General features: G+C 39.5%; 1 protein-coding gene across 1 annotated transcript in view; it reads right to left on the bottom strand.

The window, feature by feature from the left end:
• The window catches only part of XPO4 (exportin 4), an 80657-nt gene that overhangs the window by 37862 nt on the left and 18287 nt on the right, over window positions 1-24508 (bottom strand). The window contains exons 2-6 of the mRNA XM_054211628.1: window positions 19004-19109; window positions 15178-15319; window positions 14780-14918; window positions 2950-3066; window positions 2017-2170 (exon numbers count right to left, since the gene is read on the bottom strand). Of these exons, the coding sequence (XP_054067603.1) occupies window positions 2017-2170; window positions 2950-3066; window positions 14780-14918; window positions 15178-15319; window positions 19004-19109 (658 nt within the window). The remainder of the gene's footprint in view (window positions 1-2016; window positions 2171-2949; window positions 3067-14779; window positions 14919-15177; window positions 15320-19003; window positions 19110-24508) is intronic.

The raw sequence follows: 24508 nt of genomic DNA on the forward strand, positions 1-24508 counted from the left end.
CTACCTATTTAGAAACTGCAGCCAAGTCAAGTGTCACTGCCCATGAGCTAACAACCAACAGTTACTTTTACACCAGTCTTCTTAAGGAAGAGAGATTAATCTCACAATATAACCAACATGGTGCTGTAAACCCCAACACTTATGGAATCTTCACCAGCCAAGACCCCCATTTCTCAAGGATGATTAAAGCCATTCCAACTTCTGTTAGACTTGAAACAGATTTGAAATAACGCCACGTAAGAGCACCTGTGGTGGTTCAGACTAAAGGTCCATCTGATCTCTAGAAGCGTACAAATTTGTTTAACAGTTGTAGTATCTCGAGTAGGCCAAGCAGCAGAAAACATTATTAACCTTAAGCAGCAGTATGGCTGGCTTAGCTGTTTCAATTAATACTTATTTACTAGCACCTATAGACTAAATCACTTTGTATGATATAGAGTTATAAATGAAAGCTGGAACTCCCAGCGCTTCACATTGTGCTTGTATATATCCATCACTGCAAGCCCTAGCCTAGGATAAAGCGCTCATGAACCTTCACTTTCAAACTGTAATATTATCGGCATTTGGGATTACACCAGAGGTTTGCACAGAGCAAGGCTGAAATTCAGATGGAACCACCTCTACCCACCACTGCACAACACTAAAGCATTTCCGTTCTATTTAAGATTACAGCTTAGAAAAAAAAAGTATTCACACTTTATTTCAATTCTTACAAGTCTCAAATCCTCTTCCAAAAACTTTTATAAAATGCAATAATTTAACTCCAGTCTCAGTCTTGCAGGCACATACGCTAAATTTCTCTCTGGACCCCTGCCAAATCACTTCAGTGATTAATAGGAGTGGGATATTTACTTTTAATCCATGGCGCCTTCCATAAAGACAATATAACTGGTATTCTGCTTTACAAATGTGAAACAAGAAATATCCAGTTTCAAATAAATTTCATTTTTGCTGCCCGCTGCATAATGAACAGAATCAAAGACAACAGAAACACACAGATATTGCCTTCTGACCATCAAACCCAGGAAAGGAAATAAAATACTTTTCAGTGAATTTGAAGGCAACATCCAAATTCCTGCAGTATGTATTACTTAGCAGCAGTTTCAAAAGGTTTTTAGAAAAAAGTTTATAAACCAGCTTAAAAATGTGGCTCTTGAAAAGTTTACTAAGCATCTTAAAGACAGTCTAGCTATTAAAAGAGGCATTGTAATGTTCTACTGCAAGTGCTGTCTTAACCCTCTATTTAATAGAGAACGTGATTGATTATTTCTATGACATTCTTTTAGCCTATTTTTTGGGCTGGGCATTTTTGTACCTTTTTTCTTCTCTCCCTCACTAAGACTCTTTCTCTTTGTGATTCCCATTTCCTCCTCTACTTTCCATCTCACCTTTCTCTGGACTTTCATAATCAGCACACATCACAAATATGTCAAAATGGAAGCGATGGCACCTGTATATTGCCAAAAAAGGGAGATGCCATTTCTTCTCTCAGCTAGCAAATACTTTTTCTTCAGACCAAAGAGAACGTATTACACGCTCTAGTACATGACCATGCTCCTTTATGGGGAGTCGGTTGAGAAGGCACGTTCCTAGATGATGGGGCTCTCTGAGGTTCTCTGAGGGAGAAGAGTAGGACAGATCAGATCTCCACATAAAAATTCAACAGAGCTTAGACCTCTTCACCATTTGGTTTTGCACTAACGCAGCACATTACACTCTTCCTCTCCCCTGCACCAACCAGACAGACAATGAGCCCGTAACTGAAGGCTGCTCTGCTGAACTAGTTTTGCCTTTTATATAAAATACTTTAACGAAGAGCAACAGCAGCTTCTGTATGTAAGCATCTGTTAGCAAGCACGGGGGTGACCAAGAGCACTAATAGAAGAAAAACTAAATTAAGGACTAAATATGAGGTTTATAAGTTCTACATTTTTCTCTCCTCACAAAGACTTTACTTATCACCTGGTAGAGTGACCCAAGTCAGCTGAAAGAAAGGGCCTGACATTAAAAGGATATAGTTTGGAGGAAGGAAGTTCCAGCTTAAGACCTGATTGGCTAGTGCAAGATAACGCTGAAACACTGAAGACATCTGAGCATTGAGGTTTTCCCGTCTGCTGAATTCCTGAAGTACCTCTACTGTGAGCATGAAGATCTGCCGCAGATCGTCCTCCTATAGTCAGGACGAACACAATATATTAATAGAGTCTCTCAGTCATTAATTAAAATGTTGATTAAAAAGAAATCATTTTCTAAAGAGAAAAGGATTTTTTTTTCCACCTTATTTTTCATTAAAATACAGAAAATATTCTGAAGTTCTGTCTGAACGCCTCCACTCTTTTGCCAAAATTAATAACTTGTGTTTGTAAAGAATAAGAAAAAAATCTCCTCATAAATGCTAGTCAATAAAAGAAAAACTTAACAATATTTTTTTTAACAACTGGTGGAGGAGAGGATTGGTCTTTGGCATGAAAAAAAGTTGGTAAGTTGTTCCACAACAGTCAGTTTAAAGCAATGCCTTCACAAAAACATTTCTGCCTGGCCAAACAATACATCTGAGACAACCAGACTACACCATCTGCAATAATATTTTTAAATACATAGCTCTCCTTGGCTTTAAACCAAAGCTATATTTAAGACTATCATTGTTCCACAGAGTATTCGTTTTGTTTGCAATTGGTAGCCAAGGAATTAAAGAGTACAACCACATGAAGATCTGTAGCTCAACATTCACAAAACGGGCAAAAAGCACCTTTTTGATACAAGTTTTTTAAAAAAATATATCATTAACTTTCCTGAAATAGCCATTATCTGCATTTATAATATAATATTTGTCCTATTAAATGCTGTTAGGCACACGCTGTAACTGAATGCACCTGGCACAAGAAAGCGCTTCTCAGTGTTTAAATTTTAGAAAAACATGTAGCATATATTGATACAGAACTAGTTTACCTGAAATATACGTTTACAGTTACCATGGAACTCCATGCTTAGTCCAATGTTGCTGGTTTTACTTGAACTTGAGAACTCGCTCAACAACGCCGTTAAAATGGAACAGGCCAAAGTTTGCTATAAAAAAAATAAGGGGGAATAATATAACTAAAAGATGTCCAATAATGTAATACCGCCTACATTGTCCTTAAATTATTTTATTAGCATATTTCTTCTAACACAAACTAAAACGACACAGACTTTCAGGAGTATAGATTCTTGGGTGAACCCATCTCTGGAATCATCCAGGCTCCATCCTTACAAAAGAAATTCAAATATTTGAGCAATATCAGAGGTAGCACCGGTACCATCATCACTACAAAACAGAAACAAACTTATTGCAATCCATTTCCCAGCCTTGCTGTTTACTTTCTCTCCCTGTGCACAGGGCTTTGCAGGTATTAGTTTCAGGGAAGATTCTGTTTTCACCTATTTCTATTGATCTAATAGTTCAGGTCACTCTGAAGTTTGTTTTGGCCCTTCTTTGCATTGGCTACGCTTACCGTGTTGGTATTTGATCATGATTAAATTCATACCACCAAAGTGATAAAAGCTAGTCAAAACCACCACCTGCAATACACGGCCTACTACACCTTTTCCCTCTCCCCCCATTAAAAAAAAAAAAAAAAAAAAAAAAAAAAAAAAGGAGAGAAATACACAGAAAGCCCTGTGGCTTGAAAGCTGGTGGATACTTCCCTCCAAAGCACAACATCCACAAGCCTCAGAAAGAACTGCTCTTTTAGAACGCTGTCTCTGAAGTGATATCAAAATTGTTGAGAAAAAGGCACGTTAATTTTAGAGAAACAGATCCCTGAAGACTGAAGGTTTAAGTATCTTTTTCATTCTCAAAATCTGAGGTAAGGTAAATCAAATCCTTATCCTAAAACACAACTTAAAAGACAACTTCCTTTTATGAAACACACTGCTCCAGCCTTTGTTGCTGTTTTTTGAAATAACAAAAGCTTTTTTCCTGATGCCAAAGTCCAGTAACCATCATCACCAGTTTTAATTATTTTTTCTTTAACTGATCATTACATACAAAGGGGAGTAAATATAGTACAGAGACGCAAGAAGTACTTCAGAAGTGTACTATAACAAGCACAATACAAACTGTACACCGATGAAATGAAAACACTTTTTGTTAAAGAGACGTTCTTCGCAAAAAACTTCAAAATTACTGGCTACCCTCTCAGACTGTTTGGAGCCAAGGTGCCAGGGATGGACAGAGGGATAGGAATTGTTAAAGGGTCATGCATGCCAGCAAGTGTCCAGGGGTTAAACAGAAATATGCACACTACCTCTGAACACCCGAAAGATTAAAGTGGAGATGATACTATTTATGCAAGCCCATACAACAGCTGAGAGCAGTGCCATCCACCCACCAACTGCAACATCTTTGTTCAGAAATGCCTCTGAAGTCAGTACCTTGACCCCCCAGACAACTAGTTATCTTAGCCAGTATACACTAAATTAACATTCTTACTTGCTAAATAAGTTCCAGACAGATCGAACATAGTGGCTTCGTGATAATATATGGGTTTTCTCTTCTACTGTATAATAAAGCTGTACGGTGGACCAGAATATTGCTGATCAGCTGCTAAATAGCTATTTCTTAAAAATGGCAAAGATTAGACTTATTTCAAGTGGACTATTTCTCATCTACAGTCACCACTGTTGCATGTCACACATGATAAAAGCAACATTTAGCCAGTGAAAAACATCATCACGCTTTAAACTACTCCAGCAAAAGTGCAATTTTGCCAGACTTAAAAATATTTCCAATTAGCTCAAACATTTTTATATCCAAATTTCTGTGTAAGCTGTTTACACAATAAATATTTTTTATTTAGAGGAAATCCAGATTTGATCCAATAGAAAAAAATTACTGCCGGCTAACACTGAGATTTAAAACCAACATTAGAAGTTCCATATGAAAAGAATTAATCGGGGGGGGGGGGGGGGGGAACCCACTTTAAACTAAAAAAAAAAAAACCACCCACCCCAACCCCCCCCCAGAATTGGCTCTAGGACAACACTTCAGATAAGAACACATATTTTTAAAGGAATAATCAAAGTTGCCAGAGAACACTGCCCAATTTCATTATGTGCCAGGAGATGCAGAAGCCTCACATGGCTCTCTAAATACTTTAAAATGCAGGCTTTTATTTTATGCTTGAATTACTGACACATTGATGCTTCTCAGCCCAGAGAAGCCATGACGTAAGGACATCATTAGTTGCAATTACAAATCTGTACAGTTTGATGCTCTATAACAATACCATGATTACTATATGGTATTAATGATTACAATAGTACAACAGCCTGGCTAAAGTTAAGCCGCTTCTACTTTATCATGCAAAGATCTTCACACCAAGCCGCCATCCAGAGCACCACAGGATAAGCAGGGCACCAATGCAGACTACCCATCACTTGCAGTCGGTTGCCCGTTATTGGAAAATAAATCAGTAAGTTCCAATGACAGGTAAGGAGCAATAGGGAAAAAAAGTTTGTGATTACAAATAGTTAATATTAAATGAAATGACAGACATTTTCTCCATCCGTTTTCTCCAGTTTGTTTATATGGTATATAATAATTTATCCTTTCTGTTGGGAAAGTAACATGCTATTGCATGGTAAAAGTGTGTTCCACTTTTTTTGTGTGTGCTTTTCTCCTGATTTCAAGGGGAAATTTGAAAGGAAGGTTAAATTTTATGATTGATGGTAAAGAAATCTCTTAAATGTGTAGAGAGCAATGGATGGAGCTAGGCTGACTGAATCTGCTAAGAGCCTGATAAAGCAGCTTGAGTAGTGACCTGCCCCCCTGATGTCACTAAGAGCTATTTCAGGTAGTTCTAATGTCAGCTTTGAGCATGAAAGAAGTATGATGTCACTAGAGATTTACACACTTTACTCCCTCCAGCAGCCCTGCTCACAGCAAACACCAGGGCACACCGCATCCCTCCGCTCTCCTCCCTCCCACTGAATTCCCAATATCCCACCAACTCCTTCACCTTGGTATTTCAACACCTGGGGTACAAATCCTGTGCCATTCCCTCACCATCTGAAGGGTGCTGTGTGCCCTACGGGCACATCCATGCCCTCCTGTCACTATCTGCATCTGCGCTTACACCTCGCATCCATGAGGAATTGTAAGTACTCCCATATATCCACATCACCAGAGCAGGAGAAGAGCAAAGATAAGATATTGGCCAGTAATTTAAAATTTACTGCAACAACAGGCTCAGAGAAGATTGCTTGAGATTGGTTTCCTAGAAGGTAGGTGCCAGCCCCCAGGAGTTTGGTTTATGGACAAGAGCAGAGGAACAGATCAAGACCTGTAACCTGTCCGGGCAATCTCAAGCATTTGCCTAGAGCTGCACACAAAACCTCCGCTGCTTCCCAAAGCTGCCGTAAGACTACAGGAATTTATGTAGATTGTTGTGCATAGCAGTAGGATTGTTATTTTCATATGAATATTAAGAAACTAATTAACATAAATGAACATGTGCCCTGCCCTCTATTGAGTTCTTCTGAATACGCAGCAATATGTGAGAAACTTTGGAATAAAGCTTAAGTAAACTTTACTAAAAGTAAAATTTTACTTTATGAAAAGTAACTCTACTGAAAGTTAACTACTAATATTTTGAAATACATTTTTAAAATTTTTAATTAATTTACATGTATGTTTGGTATGAGTGTATTAATTACCCTCAACACAAACACAGGCTATTAGAAGAAAGATTTCAAAAATCTGAAAAACAACATAATTTCATATTAACCAATACAGTTGTGCTCTCTGCAATAAAATTACTTCTTCTTACACATAATAAAATTGAGCGCACTTAACAGATGTAAAGTTCTAGGGCCAGGGGCTTTTTGCTTTGTTTTGCAGTGTGGGATTTTTTTTTTTTTAAGGTTTTTGCCATGCCAAAGAAGAGATTAACAATCCAATTTAATAATACCATACAGAAATAAGCAGAAAATGCACGTGATTCTGGGCATCATATTAAAAGTCAGATCTGAATGTCTATTGCGCAGTAATGCCATTAACTTCATACCAGTAAGAGTACACCTCTGAACCTAGTTTGACTTGCTCGCTAGCAATTTCACTAGTTCTGCCACAAGTACATACCCAAACAATAACCCCATCTAACAAAATCAAATGCTTCTCTTGTTGAGAGCAGACTGCCTCTGAGAATAGCTTGGCACTCACCCCAGTTAGCTTTATTACCAGGAATAAACTTTATGAAAGATCGCTATACATAAAATAGACTCTCAGCTGCTCAAACAGAAGATCAATGGGACTTGTGATAAGAGATTAAGTTGGCAATCAGACACCCAGTAGGAACATCGTTTTAGTGGTTTTCTTTTTAAATTACTCTAATAAAACACAGACACTACAGAAAGACCATGCACCATTTTAAAAGTAAACAACATTTATATATAATTCATAGAGCTCAGATGCAGAAGGTAAATGCAACTTATTCCTCCCAATGGAATGTCCCCTATAACAAAAGTTAAAGCCATAGTGTTGGAAGGGATTTCACACTTGTGCCTGGGCTGCCCATGGAATAAGTGAACCGCTTCATTTGAGGGTAGTTAGGTTACAAAGCATCTGAAAGGAAGAAGTGTTCAAATACAGCTTAGGAAAAAACGGACATGTGGTACACCAGCTCCAAGGCAGAAAAGCCAACAGCCAAAGCAGAATGAACTACAACACCAGAAGTGTTCCCTCTGTTCTGAAATTCAGAGCAGGGACACAGCTAGGTTGTCAGAGGCCTGATTAAATCATTCATTTCACTACAAAACCTAAACTATCAAGCACTACCACTCCACCTCCCGCCTTCTGCAACTGTCATTTATGCCTACAGAAAAATAAGTAAGTATATTTAAAAGAATAAAGGTCTCACCTGAGCAGAGAAAATAACATCTATCCTATTACATTAAATCACTGCCATCCTGAATACGTATTTAAAGGACTTTTTGCCTCCATCCATATAATGTCAACTCTGTTACTGAAATCAAAGGGAAGCCACAAACAGCATTCCATAATACCCCTAAACTAGCTAATTTTAACTTACACAAGAGCAGGAAGAATCAAAGAGTAAATCTATCAGAGGTGGAATTTGCTGTGCTGCTCCCAGGTGATAAAATTCTGTAGTGAGAACGTGTCAAAAGCAATTTTATCAAAATAAAATGTTTAAAGCAAGGCTTCCTTTATAAAGGCGGTAATACGCTTCTTCCCTAACTTCCTTGAATAAGCACAGCTGTATTTGCTACTGTTTTCAGAGTATCTAAACCCCCAGAATGTAAGCTGCAACTCCAAATGGAAAGGTTAACAGGATGGCCACAGGACCAAAAGAAATACCATTATGTACACAGAGTAACTGGGGCCTCTCCAGCTTTTCAACTTGTGAGTATTGCAATGGCGGGGGGGAACCCAGGAGCTGAAGTAGTAGTTCCCAACCAAAGAAAATCAGAATGTATTCTGAAGAAACGCAAGCAAGCACCAGGAAAAACCCACTGGACTTTATCTGTTTGTTCCTTCCCAAATGAGCCAACTGGTGGAAAAAAGCTGTAAAGCAGGGACAGGGTGATAGGAATAGGACCCACAGCTGCAGTTTTGCGCTGTCAGCAGTAAGGGACTGGCTGGGCAGCGCACCCCTTTCTTCCCATTCCCTCTCTGCCACCGTGCAGAGGCAGACCAGCAGCACCAGGCTAACACACCCCACCTACAGTGGCACAACGGACCAGACCCTGCTTCACTTCCTCGCGGGGAACCAGGCAAACCAAGCAAGGGAAACCCCCAAGGCTGAGCTCAGAAAACCAATTCCTCTGTGAATCATTGGGGGTTACAGGAAGATGATCTTGTGGCATGTGAAGCATGCAGGCTTTGGCTGAAGAGAGAAGGGAAGTAGCAGCCTCTACTAATGGTGGAAGAGGTCCAGGCAGAGTTTGCTGGAGTTTAAGGTGCAAAAACATGCTTTTCTTTGTTTCTCTGGGGATAGGCAAAGTTGTAAAGCAGAAATCAGGAAGGGAAAAAAAAGAAAGTAACCTCAAAGAAAGTGAAGGTCTGAAAACTATTTATCTAGAGGTAACATATCCTTCTCCAGGTTCTTGTCTGAAAGGCACCAGTTAAATCTTCATTCCTACAGTAGTTGCATGAACAAATCCAAGACTTTTAATTAAATTCAAAATAATGAATAGTAAGACTAGCCATGCAGCTCCACATCAGCATCACCCAGCTTTAAATATACATCCTGGCAAGTGCTTTTTGGTAGGCAGAGGGTCCCTTCTCCCCCCACTTTTCCTGGTCCTTCTTGCCTACCTCTGCCTGCCACACTGCCAGATAGGTCACATGAGCTGCATTACATGGCTGTCCTCCACAAAAAAAAAAAAAAAAGAAAAAAAAGAAAAAAGGAAAAAAGGAAAAAAAAATAACAAGGGTTAGGAGGGAAAAGGCTGGTTTTTTTAAGTAAAGTCCCACACAGATCCAGTTTATTACTGAACATATATATTCAGAAGGGCAGTACCTCCAACAGAAAGTGGGACTGAAGACCAAGCAGCCGGGGTCAATAAACTTCCTATAGAGGCTTTTCCCCTCAAGCCTATTCTTTTGTGTGTCACCATGGTAATAAAAAATATAACGCATGGAGAGGCATCATTTCTTTCTTCCCAGCGACTCTCTGAGGTCTATGGGTGAGGGCCTCCACATCTGCACATCTCATGAGACGGCAGAATTGAGGAAACAGAGTGCTGGATGACACACATAGTACATGGGGCACACATCTCTCCTCTGGATCGTCTCCTCACTTCCCAGCCCAGTCTTTGAAACTATAGCTCTATTGTAAGTGATAACAATACTGGCAGCTATGAATTTCTAATATTAAAGTTATTAAGCAACTAAGCTGGAGTCTTGGTCTACTGCTTCTCTGGTAAAGTAGGCTCTCTCTCAAAAGAAAAATCTGATACAGCTACTAAAAGAATACTTATGTTTTAAAGTTCTCTTACATTTCTATTACCGAATTTTAACTTCATATTAGGAGTAGTTTCTGGATCCCTAAAATTCCCAAACCAATCTTTAACACGCTAACTTAGGCCTTTATAGAGCACTTGTGAGCATGAAGAAAACAGCTTAAATATCCTGTTTTACCATCTGGTTTTTATACTCGACATGTCTCAAGGGCAGCAAGGTTCATAGGACAAGGTAATAATTTTATTAGACCAGAAGATACAACTGACGGTAGAGAGGGAAAAGTAATATATATGGTTTTTGCCCAAATATAAAAGTCACGAGAGCCTCTACAACTCCTACCCTACCACAGGAGACAGCAACAGCTAGACAGGGATCCAGAAGTAAAATTCCTCTTAAAGAATAGAAATGAGAACCATAAATGCTAAAATAAGCGTTACTAGTTATCTATGCAGCCACTACTATTGATAGATTAATTTCAATGAAGATGAATGCCTAGAGTTCTGCTTATTAATATTTCCCACTGTTCACATGAGATGTATCTACAGCCCGTTCCTGAGCAGTTTTAGGTAATCTGAAGCATCTGAACCTCCTCTCTAGCCCAGCCATGAATAATGTGAAACAGACCAACAGATTTACAGATTTTTTAAGAGAGAAGGAACCGTTAGGATCCCAGAGCTCTTCCAGTATATCTTGACAAGTCTTCTTGCACACACAGAAAAATTTAGGCTTCAGGTACGGAGCTTTATATTGGAATACTTTCCACCATATGTGTTGTGGATCTTAAAACACACAGTTTCTGTTGCTTACCAGACCTGTGTCTGGCCTACAGCAGTTCGACCCCTCTGCATCTGCCTGCCCATATTCTGGAAGAAATCCAGGTGTGACCCATACCTTAGTCCAGTTTTAAACAAAGTCCATCTGATTGTGTTCACATGCAAACCAGTTCCTCCTCCTGGGAATCAGTCACCTTAGCTGCCAGGATTCCTGTCCTTCTGGAAGGGGTGAAGGACAAAGGAAATCCTTCAGCTATGCAAAAGCAGAATATTCTGACACAAAAAGAAAAGGCCAAGAAACTGAAGGCATTTATAGTTGAGAAGAACTTGGCCCATACAGTTCTCCAAAATCTTGAAATCAGTGATAGAAAACATGTATTTAGCATTTTAAGATTGGCCCATGATACTGTGTCTACTGCCAGAAGCTCTGTCCCCCAGAGATGAAGATTTTGAAAAGAGATCCTGAAATGGCTATTGGAGGGAGATTAGAGTCTCCTTCATGAGCAGGCTCGTATCTCTGTTACAGGAGGAGCCAGGAAAAACAAAACCAGGAACTCCAAATCTAATCCTTGTCCTCCCAGAAGATTACTACCTAAACTCATTTATAAATTAATAGGCAGCCAGACCCTCTGTAGCCTGCTTTCCCTTCTCAGACAGAAGTTTCTGCCATGAGATCCATAAAGGTCCATACTGCAGAGAAGCAGCAGCAAGAGCCAATGCTCCAGGTTCAAACCCTGGCTCTAACCATGCATCCTTCCCATCCCTGTAGTATTAACTCTCCTTAGTGCCCTGTTACTTCCTTAACATGTACACTGTGTTCCACCACTGAGAAATTACTCAATAGTAAAACCATCTTTTTCATCTCCTGCCCACTTCCTCTCATCACTATTCCTTTCCTTCTCTTCCTTCCAGTCTCCTTTTTGTTTTTCATTCTCAACAGTTCATTCATCAGTCTTGCTACCATGTGAGTTTGCCACGTCACTCAACATACCTTCAAGTTCCACCTTCAAAATACATCTATTTCTAAAGATACTGTTAAATAATACCCAAGAAGTTAAGGTATTAAGCATACCAAATCCTGCAAAAGGACACATGTAAAAGACACAATACCATCTGCATTTGCTGCTGTCCTTATTACACCAACCTTCATGACATGTTATTTTGTGGCACAGGAGTGCCTAACAAACACGAAACTAGTACAGATGTCTGATGGGAACTGGATGGAGGGTTGCAGGGAATGGAAAAGATTAAGTACCTACTTTATTTTTGTAAGATAAAGAAGGGCCAGGAATCTCCAGAGCCAGCAGAAAGGAGAAAGCAAGCAGGAAGCAGGCAAGAGACCATGTCGCTTTTTTTAAAAGGACTTTCTTTGAATTACAAGCTGCTGTAGAAAGTCATTATCAACAGCTAAGAGCCACGTTTCAGAGCTTTAAACATTTTTAAATATGATATGACATGCTCCTGACTCTATATGTTATTTCTCAGCTGCTGGAGCAAACCTCAGGTAGGAGGACACAAACAGGTGGGCAGTAGGTCAGAGGAAACATGAAGCAGAAGTCTGGGAAGGACACAGAAAAGGGACCAAGAGACTCGATAGAGAATTGGGAGTCAAAGGTATGACACACTTCTGAAACTTGAGTGTACAAGGCTGGAGGCAAGAGTGCACATCACAGGAACGACATGTTAAAAAAGTGGAAGGAGTCGGGAAGGCACAGAAGGCTGGAAAACTTCCGTTGATCTCTCCCAACACCTGTATCCTAGCGTCTTCCCTGACTCGGATGAAGGCCTGTTTTTATAACTAATATAAACACATCTCCAGTGAAGTGCAGAAACACTTGTGACACTGCATGGCGCATCTTGGACCTTGAAAGCAGTGTCACTCCCTCAGCTTCATACCGGACCCTGAAGCACCTTTGCTGAGACTCCACACGGCAAGAAGGCGGCTGCACCACTGCGGTGCCACATGGCCTGATGGGCATGGCCGAACGCTACAGGGACACTAGTAAAACCACTCATCCATGTTTGAAAAGATAGGTGGCTAATTCATTGTATGAATTCTCATACAACCTTTCAAAGTTATTATATATTTATACCAGAGGTGCGTGCCCTGAACCCACTCAGAGCTCAGCTGTGGCAGGTACTGTGCTAACACACAATTTTATTACCCCTTGTTATTGTGTATGCCAAGTGCTGGGTCACATAAAGCTGTGCTGGCACCAGAGTTTCTCTTGCAGCAAAGTCTCAGAAGATTACAAAAACATTTTTATGAACTCTTTTATAATATAAAACCTCATCGGTACAGGGGAGCATGTGTTTATAACCAGCCTGCCAAAGACTAACGGATATATACTGCGCCTTACAGAAAATATGTTCCAGCAGCATCGTGTGTCATTTTTTGCTAGTACTTTGTATTAGCATACCAGAGTAAAAAACATCTTTATATACTAAAGATGTCTTAAACACCCTTCTTAAAATGCGAGCAATATACTTTGGAAAAACTATGGAGAAAGTAATACTTGTGAAGAGGAGTAGATAAAAGGAAATGAAAAGCTGGGCCAAACTTGGTCTCTGTATAGTGGCAGCAAGTGAAACTTTAAGAGAGTGAAATATTGTCCCTTCCCCCAGCCTGAGCTCCTGTGCACGGAGCTGTGTTCCGCAGCAAGCCTGGGGTGATAGCTTACAGCCGGCAGGCTTAGCTTGCTGTGGTCAGTGCAGCCCGTCTGCGTATTAGTGCACACACAGAACACAACTGTAGAAGTTGGATTGCTCAAGAGTTAGTTCAGAGACAATTTCTCTGTTAACATCCAGGCTGCTATTTACTCCACTTCTGTATCTTTATGCAAAGATTATATAAACTACATCAGCATACACACCACCATGAAAAAAACTTGAAAACCTCAGTTGTAGCTCCATTTTAATAACAAGGTTATCTTTCTCGGAAAAAAACATGAACTTAACATTGATCTCCTAAGCAAATGCCCATTTCTATCCAAATTATGTACAACCAAAAAGGTTAAAATGTTCTCCCTTCAGCTAAATATCAGTGAAATTAAGGTTTAGAAGTATAACTGAAATTTCCATACCCTAGGGGGATATCACTTGTGCTTAGAGGTGACACACTATTTTTAGGACCATGACATGAGCTGCATTACTTCTAGCACATTTTGATCGAATTTTCAGAGTTAAACACTTGCCGCTCACAACTAGTACAACTGCTGCTCTAAATGCTCGGCAATGTCAGGAGTCCATTCCCTCAAGGTTTGTTTTGTTTGAGAAAAGCTTCGGTTAAAAGTTTCAGCATGGAATCTACATTATCTTTGATTTGCACTTGGTAGGAGAAAAATCACCTCTCTTTAATCTCTAGTTACATGCCTCTATTATGACCTATTCTAAACTTATCCCCTGGCATAGCAAACGGAATTTCACTAAATGCATAGATAGATATTGGACACCTTGTTTCCACTTTGAGCTCAGTATGGAAGGTAACACTTACCCCTAGTAGTATGACATTAAATCTAGATTAAGTTTTGTATTTCCATTCCACGTTTTACTTCCTCACACCCCTTTCTCTCCACCTACCCGTCTCCCAGAGAACAGCAGAGGCCTTATGCCTCTTGCTGGGTAGCCTATTCTAACAGCTGAGCCACAGGAGAGTGCAGCTCTGCACAGATGGAAGGCGAACAGAGCGCGTAGAGAACCTGCCAGCTAATGGAAAATCCATTTTAGATCCTGCTCTTTTATTAAAGAAACCTAGAGAAACAAAACAAGAAAAACCCATGGCACTTAAAGTGGCTATTCAGAGAAACCTATTTCCTAGAAAATATGGTGTACTGAAGAACTACACATACTATTACTAGTCCCAAAAACATCCTAATCCAAAAAATCTCAGACTTTGTAAACAATTGCTTGAATAGCTATCAACTTAATTACTAATTTTAATTTTTAAATGAGAAGCATACAAGATTTTATAGTCACTAAGTATATAATTTATGCTGCTCATACAGATTGCTTTAAATTTAAATAAAAAAAAGAAAATACTTACTACAGTGGGGTTACCGCTGCTGATCAACTGGCTGACTTCATGAAAAATGCTTTTGCAGTCAATTGATTTGTCTAATGATCCCCGTTTCACTATCACCGCTACAGCTAATAGAATCTGCTCCCGAACGTACTTTTGAAGGCTGTAAACAACACCACAAAAATATGTTTGCAAATAATTTTGAACATCAGTGCTCAGTAAAATTTTTAACTCATTTCTTTTTCAAACATTTTGTGTGAATTTCCCTTATGAGGGAAAGCTGACAACTTTACAGAAGACAACTAAGTGTTAATGGAAGATATTGTTGAAATGGTCTTCTACCACTACCCTTGGAATCAAAAGGATAACACAGACTTTATGTAGAATCCTACATGTTCAGAGGGTTTTTTTCCTGTACTTACTTAGGCCTTTGTAAGACATAGGTTAGAAGGAATGTTCGCAGTGACTCAATGCTAGCTTTTTCCAAGAGAATCCATTCTCTTACAACTGCTTCCATTATCGCTGTAGCAGCTTGAAAAAGGACATAGTCCACTTTACTAGTTTCTGTGGGGAAAAAAAAAAGGCAATTAGAGTATCAGAAGGCATACATGTATTTATTTTGTGTGTATTTCTAAGAAAAAAATTAATGGAATTTACTTCTATTTAATTTATTATTAAATGGAATTTTGTTGCTATCAAATTAGACAAAGAATTTATGCCTCAAAAGTGGGGAAAAATAAATCAATAACCCAATTATCAAATTGACCAATATTATTTGAGTCAGAGATTAAGGGAAGAAAAGTTGGCTGCACAAGGAGACTGGGTCAAAGATCAGGAATAAGAATGCTAACACAACTGTGGAACAACAACAAAAAGACTCATTTAGTCCCAATACATTAAGATATGAGCAATCTGACAGGCACATCAGAACCGAAGACTTCTCCATCATTCGGTTGCTTGCCTTTGGAGCCAATAGTGCATAAAATTACATTTATTTTATGGATGGTAAAGAGAACCAAGTCCACTTAGACCTAGAGATAACAATTGTGTTTAATTATCAAAGCAAGTTTTACAGACTGGTGCATTTAAGGTTTTCTACATTATGTTCAAGCTTCCATATTTATCTTGAAGTAATAAAAATATAACTTCCTACCAAAGAGCAGGAATCACATATTATTATCTGAATATCTGATTGATTTGTATATAGTGCACTAAAACTAGAAAAAGAAAAGAGGTGACAAATTGGATGACTACAGACTATAATTTAAAGAGAAACCTCAGAATTCGTATTTATTTTGTATGACGACAGAGCTACAGAGAGGTGGGAGGTTTTTTTTGTTCCTTTGCTTTTATAAATTTTAACTTAGAAATAGCGTTTAGTATCTCAGTAGCCAGTTTCAAACATACTGAGCTCTGTAGAAAACACAGAAAGAGCATTCAAAAAAGATGTAGCCACAGGTGACAAAAACATAAAGTATGAAACAGTGAAATAAAATTCCCAAATAAGAAGTGGAGTTTGAGCTATGGTGGGCCACCTGCCAGGACTAGAAAAACTTCATTTGTTTGAGAAAGTCTCAGTCATGAGATGATGGGCTTTAATAGACTACAAAACAAACTTTCTTCCCTTGATCATATTCACACAAGTTTGTAACACATATCCTTTATATGCAAGTTCTATATCCAAGATAGCAGCCACTTTGCTAAAATGTTTTTAAGGAATTTAATCAGGTTCCAAATCTAAACCCTACACAGGTGAACATGCTTAAATAAAAATAAACCACCATTAAATCTACTGAGCTTTATTTGGAAAAGTAAGTAACCACTAATTAAAAGATAAATATGAGCCAAATGATTCCTGCATGGGAATTTTAATTCTGCCATTTTCCAACTTCTGGGTCTTTGGCTTTTCAAACTGTACAAAGCTCACACAAAAAGAGAATGCTATTAACAAAAGAGGATACAATTTCTCCTTTGTGTCAAGTACCACAGATGCACAACTGCAATCATTAACAGCACAGACATCCAGCACTCAGTGTAAGCTTATAACTAGTCGGACAACCATTATCCTCTACATGAAGTTACTAAAGAAAGACAGGATAAGTGTTGCTAGTACATTTAGGAGCTATAAGCTTACAGCAGAAGAACATAGAGCCTCATGCTTCCTGGTTCAACTCCAGGTTTCTAAAGAAACTGTACAGTATTGGCTGTTCCCCTTTTCCTTATGCTCATCATCTCTGTTGCTCTCCCTGTATCGCTCGGACACTTTTCTTTCCATGAATGCCATCGACATCCTTGTTATCTCTCTCCATCTCCATTCCAACTCCAGTCTTGACCATTTTTTTTTCCTGTTTCTTTTTTTTCCTGTTTCTTTTTAAACCCACCTACTGTAATCCTCTGGTTCCTGCCCATCCTTACCTGCACATATCCCTTCAGTACACTTTTATCCTTCGTTATAAACAGCTTGTTTCCCTGTCCAGTTCCTGATTCATAATTCCTACCTCTCCCTTCTCACCTCCCAGGTGTTAACCAGCTGTTCTTTCTGTCCAGACTGTACAAACACTGACTCCAGAAGCACAAAGCTTTGGGAAAAGTCTCTCAGTTCCAGGTCTCAGCATCACAACTGCCTATTGGAGAAGCCACTGCCAGGAAAAACCTGACCCACGTGGAATCAATGGTGATAGCACATGAGCAGTTTAAGGATATAATATTTCTAGACATCCAGAAGATGTTAAAACCAGGATCACATTCTTCCAAGCAGCCATATTTCTAAATGAAAAAAGAAAAATGTCTGCAGATATTTAATTATTAATGCTAAGTTGCATTTCCTTCTTCAAGGACAAGATGCCGTGATGTATCCCTTAGCACAGGTAGTACTGCTAGGTATTTATGTCATAAATTTCCATTATTTACTTCTGAGCAGTGCTATATACATCACTTAGGAGAGATCAAAACGTTCTGCAAACAAAGTTAATTAAATATGTTCTTTTGCACACTTAAAATTCTCTAAAAATCAATGTGAAAATAAAAAGCATCAATTTTGCTGACGCACAAAGCAAAAAGTGTGGTTACAGTCTTCAGGACCAGACGAAGTTCTAATATACTAAACCCAGAAGAAACTCATTTGCAGAAAAAATTTTGGTTGGGGAGTGAGTATAGGAAAAGAACCACACGCTGCTCTATATCTTACAGTATAGCTTAACAAAGTAGTAGGCCTGCAATATTGACATCACAATATTCGTGAATTGCACTTCTCTAATCCAGTAATTTTAGAAATAACTGTTAAAAAAATAAATGTGGAATGAATGAATTATGAAAATAATATTATTTTAAACATAATTCTAATATTTCTCCGTTTATTCTGGAAAATTCTTTGAAAGAAATGTTGCTTTTGGGGGTTTTTGGCGTATATTCTTTTCCATAAATTTCCAGGTTTTCCTCACCAGGTTTCAGAGTCAGCTTTCACTGAAACTTCCCCCTCGCCTGCCTCCAACACTCCCATCTGGTCAGTACAGCGGTGCTGAGCAGGAATCTTACATGCTCACTGCTCCTGCAATTTTCAGATTATTTAGCTGCCAAACTCTAATAAGTCTCTCTAGCGCCTGTAAAAACAGATTTGTTTTTAGACTTGTAACACAACCACATTTACATCATTTCCATCAAAACCCAATACATTTCTGATAAAAGGCAATACCTACCGATCTCTTTCCTTTCTCCACAGGTATAAATGCCACAAAACTTTGAATCAATACTCTATTGCTTCTACCAGCAGGGCAGAAACTTTTCTAACTTTTTTTTTGTTTGTTTTTCACACAACGGTTGGTCTGTTAACAGCAACTTACTAAGACATTTGATCTGAAAAACTTCCACCGTGGAAAAGTTCAGCATCAGTGCAAAATCTGGCAGAGCTATATAAAATTGTACTGCTGATTGATTTAATGGGAAGCACCAAGGAATCACACTACAGGCAGTTCTACAAATTCCACAGATTAGACAGGATTACAAATAATCATGTAGCAGAGGAAACTTCAATCCATTATATCAGTTTAGGAACTTAGCTACATGAAGTTACACCTGACAGCTTTAAAGCTGCCAGAAACAAAACCAAAGGGCAGCAATAGGCTTCATCCTCCATCAGAAACTACCCCTCCTCAAAATCAAAACTAATGTTCATACTCCCAGGTGGAAAAGAATGGCACAGTTCCAGTTACAAAAACACATACGTGCTTAGCTTCCTTTATCAAAACTTACCCAAAATATGTTTGCAAACAGCAAATGGTGATTTTGATTTTCTAAATGATAAGAATATGTGCTCAGCATGTTGGCGTTGTTCATTATTGACCATGGAAGGTGGTGCCTGAAAAAAAAGAAAGAGTTAACCAAGTACTAAAACCCAATCCCAGTTGTAAATATACATGAGCAATGTCATGAATTTAAACATAGTTGCCTTGTTAAAATCAAGTATGTCTTGGTAAAACTACCTGTTCTTTCTCGGTCATGGCCTCTTTTTACATACCACCGTGTAATTTATATCACGTGCATGTAAGTGTAAATATTGAGACATCAGGCAGAGAGTGAATAATTCTAAGTATTGTGTTTCTGATGACACTTCTGAAGAAAGATAAAAGTCAGATCTAAATTCAACCCAATCTTTTTCCTACTCAAACCAAAAGTATCGTTGCACACATCTACTGAACGCCGCTAAACACACTCACAGCCACAGAAGCAAAGCACTGTTTTTCCTTTAGTTCTACATTTGTTTTAAAAGATTGAATTGTATAATAAATTTGAGGGATTAAAAAATCATGACTATGGATGTGCTCTAAAATAAAGTATCAGCAGTAACATACTACCCTCTAGTGTTTCGCATTAAAGTTGACATCTTAAAGACTGAGTGAGGGCTTGAATTCTAGAGAGGGGTCAGCTTGTTTGGGGATGGCTACAGTGGTTCCCTAGCTGTACGAGGGATGATACCCATCCCCTTACACCCCCATCCCCTTACACCCCCATCCCCTTACACCACGGGCACCTTAACTGCTCCAGGTGCTACCTGCTGCTCCACTACTGCTGAAAGCCAGCTCCACAGTGGCTTCTACCTGAAAATCACCTGGAGGTAAAGCATGAAACTACGCAGTAACCTGGACCACTGCGAGGTGGGATATCAGCCTACGGAACCCAGATGAGAGCTCACCACCTGCACTGCAGCCTCACCTCATGCTGCAACCCTGAGATCCGCTCCCACTGCCCCACAAGGTAAGGGCAACCCTGCCGAAAACATCAGCTGTTCACAACACCGTGTTGCTCTCCGCTTTTGACATTAATAGTCTCCAATTTCTGCTATTTGGGATTTATCTAAACAAGCACACGGCACAAAATACTCTTACAGGCTATTACACTGCCCTCGTACACCGGGCAGTGTAAGATGAATCGATGCGTGTTTGAGAAAGGAACGTGCACATGTAGAGAGACTGCATACAAACTACAGAGCCGGGTCAAGGTGACAGAGTAGGTTATTGAACTTCAGCTGAACTTCCAAACTCCAAATTCAAGTCCTGTTCCTGGCAATCTGAGGAGAATGTGTGTGCCACGTACCTTTTGGTTTTGATTTATACCTGCTGCTTTGGAAATAAAAGCACAAATATCTTACCATAAAGACCAAGGTATTTAACTTAAGAAAAATATATTCCAATAAATAAAATATATCAAATCTGATTTAATTCATTCATCCTTGACAAAACACAGACAAAAGATTCAAATATGAGCTAATAACATCCCAGACTGCTGCTCCTCAATCATTTCCTCAATAATCTGACTAAATGAAGCAAAGGAAAGTAGGCTGCTGATCCTCAAAGCAAGGGGGTCCTAATAAGCAGCCGTGCTCCTTCTCACACAGCAAATTTCTGACTCTCACAACTTTTCCTGTGCAGACATTATGAATGCCCTGGGAAGGCAGCAAAAAAAGAAGAGTAGGAAGGCAGCTGCCAGAAAGCCTCGTGGATGCAGAATAAATGCTCTGTTCCTTCACAAATCTGCTCTGCTACAGCCAGTTCGGGGCAGGATCTCCCTGGACAGTGATTTAAACGCATACAGGACAGCTCAACCTTACCAGCTCTGGGGCTTGATCAGTGTTTGCCTATATCCCCTTCTGGGCAGGAGGTGGTACAGAGGAGGTTGTGTACCCATGCAGACGGCAGCATGCCTTCAGTTCAAGTCTGCCTCCCAAGTGCTCAGAGCAGCATCTCAGGGTTTAAGTCAGCAGGCTGGATGCAGATGCTCGCACAGAAAAGTTTTCGGATATTTGGGGCATTACAAACTTCTGAGCAACTGACACAGAAGAAAGCTCCATGGAGGTACCCGAATCCTTCCAGCACACTGAGCTTCAGCTAACTCCAATCCAACGCAGAAACACAAACTTTTAGTAACTTTTAAAGCAAATTTAAACTTGTAAAGAAGCAACCTCAGTGAATTAGGGCATGTGACACTTCTGTGATAAAACTTCAACTCTCCTGCATGAAGCCAGCCATCAGACAGAGCTGCTCCCAGCCACCCACGCGCTCTGCACTCTGAAGGACAGTACTGCTCTACGTGGACTCTGGCTACATTCACAGCGACACAGCCAGCTGTACTGAATGCCAGAAGAATATCTGCAGCAGGTTATCAAAAATGCAGGAGTGACCTGTACTGCCACAGCTTGACACACACTTCAGTCAGTGCTATCGCAAATAAACCAAAACAAACAAGCAAGCAGTCCCTGGTTTTTTTTGCCCATGGGCAAGCGTTTCTGCAAATGCCTAGATTGGCGAAGTGATCACCAAAAAGCATCCCACCAAAGGCACGTTATTTTCATCTGGATCAGTCCCCCAGCCTGGATCACCATAAGCCAGCAGAGACGCCTGTGCCAGCACAGCACAGGACATGATGGCTGGTGACATAGGCTGCTTTTTCCAGCACAATTACCATTTAAAGTGCATTTAACCTACAGCCTCTGTTGCTGTGCAACGCCATGGGAATACTCTGAAGTCTCAATAAACACACAGTTTTGCCTAATGAAGTTTCATGAGAACTAAGAATCAAATTTCTTGAGACAAGTGACTTATTTTAGTAACTCTCCACTACCAAAAGGAGAGGTCCCACTCCTTTCTTGCTCTTACCTGCGTGGGCTTGTCACCTCCTTGCATTATCCCATCTATCAACTAGCCCACCAAAAAAAGAAAGGGGGGGGACACAAGGGGAATGAACACTCTTTTGTTACTTTAATAAGCATCAAGTAGTCAGACAAGTGCCAGAGCCAGGGCAACAATGGGGAGAAAAGGAATGAAGTGATGTTGCCCTTTCAGCAGTACTGACCTTGCAGCTCACAGCTCTGCAGTCTCGTGAAGTCTCACTAAATTACAGCCAAGTTAGAAGGAATCCTTTGGGTATGACAAAGCATAGCATTCTGCAAGCCTGGGGTCATTTATATTCACATTCTTAGAGCAAGGAGAGCTCAGGGCTAGCTGATCTTGAACTGATTTTGCATTAACAAAGCATATTTGAGTTTGTCACACAGAGATCATATCTATTTTCAGTGTTCTGTAACACTTAAGGGTACTTTCAGGGATATCAACAGCAAATTACGGCACCATTAAAAAAAAAAAAACAGAATGAAAGTTTCATGGGAAATACCCCCTTATGCTTACAATAACTAGAAAAGAGACCTCTAACTTTACATTATTTTAACTCTTCTACATCTCTGAAGTCTGATTACAGAAGACCTTTGGCACCTTGAAAAGGCATACGGGACATCATATTCCTGTATTAATTTTTTAAATTGCAATAATTTAATAATACATTCTGCACTTACACTCTCAAAATTCCAGAAGAGACAAGTGCAACAGGTTAAGCTTTAAACTGTACTATGTAGCCACCAGAGGGAGCTTAAAGCTCACAGTCTGCTGCCTTCACTGCCTTCAAACAGTAGTTATCTGTACACCAAAAGTAAAGTACAGCTAATTTAAGGCTTTAAAGGAAATCCCAGCATACACACATTCTATGTACAAATTTCACATTACGAGAACACTGGCTTAGGGGAGCCCAAGAGCCCTGGAAGCCGGTGCCCACAACAGGGTTAGAAACGTACCCCAAGTACCCATCGCGCTTGGAAAGTCTCCCCAGGATACTTACACGTTCACTGTTTTCTTTCCAATTGTCTCCTTCAAATTCTTCACTACCATCCAGTTTACGGGGAATTGAAAAACAGTGTGGTAATGATCAGACTCTTTTGGCACACTGAAACTACTGCCAGCTATACCAGTTTCCTTTCTGTGCTGCCTGATCTTACCACTAATACCGTTCTGCTCTCTCTTTTGTCTAACAATTTACCTGTAAAAAGTTCTCCAGGACAAAGATCATCTTTCTGGTTTTAGCATAGCAAGATGCTGCCCCATAAGAATAGAGTTCCCATATAACACAGTACTATAAATAAAATTACATCCTTTCAGCTACCAAGGCTGTCTGGATAAAGCAACAGGAACAGCAACAGCACTGCTTGCTGACTCAAATGGCGATTATTCACACAAGGGAAAGAGAAACTGAAAAAAACCAAGACTGGAAACACACTGGAAGACGAGCATTAATACTTTCAGGACCACTAAACTTATCTGAAAGCCTGGACAACTAAGTAATGTTTTCTTTCATGTCAACTAGCTTCTGAAAAAAAGAAAAAAAAAAACCAAAACATAGTTTGTTCTACTTCATTATGTCCTGCTATCACTAGTCGAAAATTAAGGTAAGGTATTTAGGTATTTGATGACAAAATTGTAACAAAGCCAACAAGCATATGTTAGACAATTTAAATCCTGCACGTGCTTACAGAAATCCCATACTTTCTCTGTGTGGTCATGAAAAACCTTTACTGTGTTTTTTCTACTCAAGGAAAAAGCATAAGAAAGCCATGGTCTTTGCTTCCCTTCTCACTCCTCTTCTTAGAACACCACAAATAATGGCAATGATTCTCCTCAAGCTATCAACAGTAAATGAGACAGTGAAAAAAAAAAAAACTTTTTGAAAAGAGCAGAAACACTAAACTTTAGGAGAAAATAGAGTCTGTGAAGTCAAAAGTAGAAAACTCCTTCAACAACACACAGTCAAAAAAGAGGACTGGGGGGGGGAAACAAAAAGGAAAAAAAAAAAAAAAAAAAGAAGAGAGATGGACACTGAAGTTCTCCACATTATGGTAAATACAGGACTGAGTCCTCAGCACCTTTCTAATAATTTGGGATACACGGAGACAGATGCAGTTTGAAGGAATGTTTTGGCACAGATCAGCCAAACCGAAAAGCTGCCCAAATCATAGGTACAAACACATTTTTCTGGTGTGATGTAAGCATGCTCCAACTTTCTTTACAAAGACTGAACACACAGGCTGCAGCTCCACAGTACATAAAGATCTCAGATACAGACAAGCCCTTCAAAAGCTGGGCAGTGATTTTCAATGGTAGGAAGAGAGAGAGATTAGGCTTTTATATCCTTGATTAGATTCTTAATAGTTTCCTTTCACAGACTCACATATCACCCTACATTTGATTTTTCACTTTTTGTACATTAAAAAACTCAATAAAATCAGCACGCTCAGGAGATAGCCCATCTGAGCTTACATGGCTGCTACAGCAATGAGACAATTATTTTGGAAGGACAGAAACTGTTGTGTAAAACTAATCCCATGTCCAGTTTTGCCTTCCTTGACTATCAGACCAGATACTTTACAAAAATCTAAAC

Source organism: Rissa tridactyla, chromosome 1, assembly GCF_028500815.1.
Source record: "Rissa tridactyla isolate bRisTri1 chromosome 1, bRisTri1.patW.cur.20221130, whole genome shotgun sequence".
NCBI lineage: Eukaryota > Metazoa > Chordata > Aves > Charadriiformes > Laridae > Rissa > Rissa tridactyla.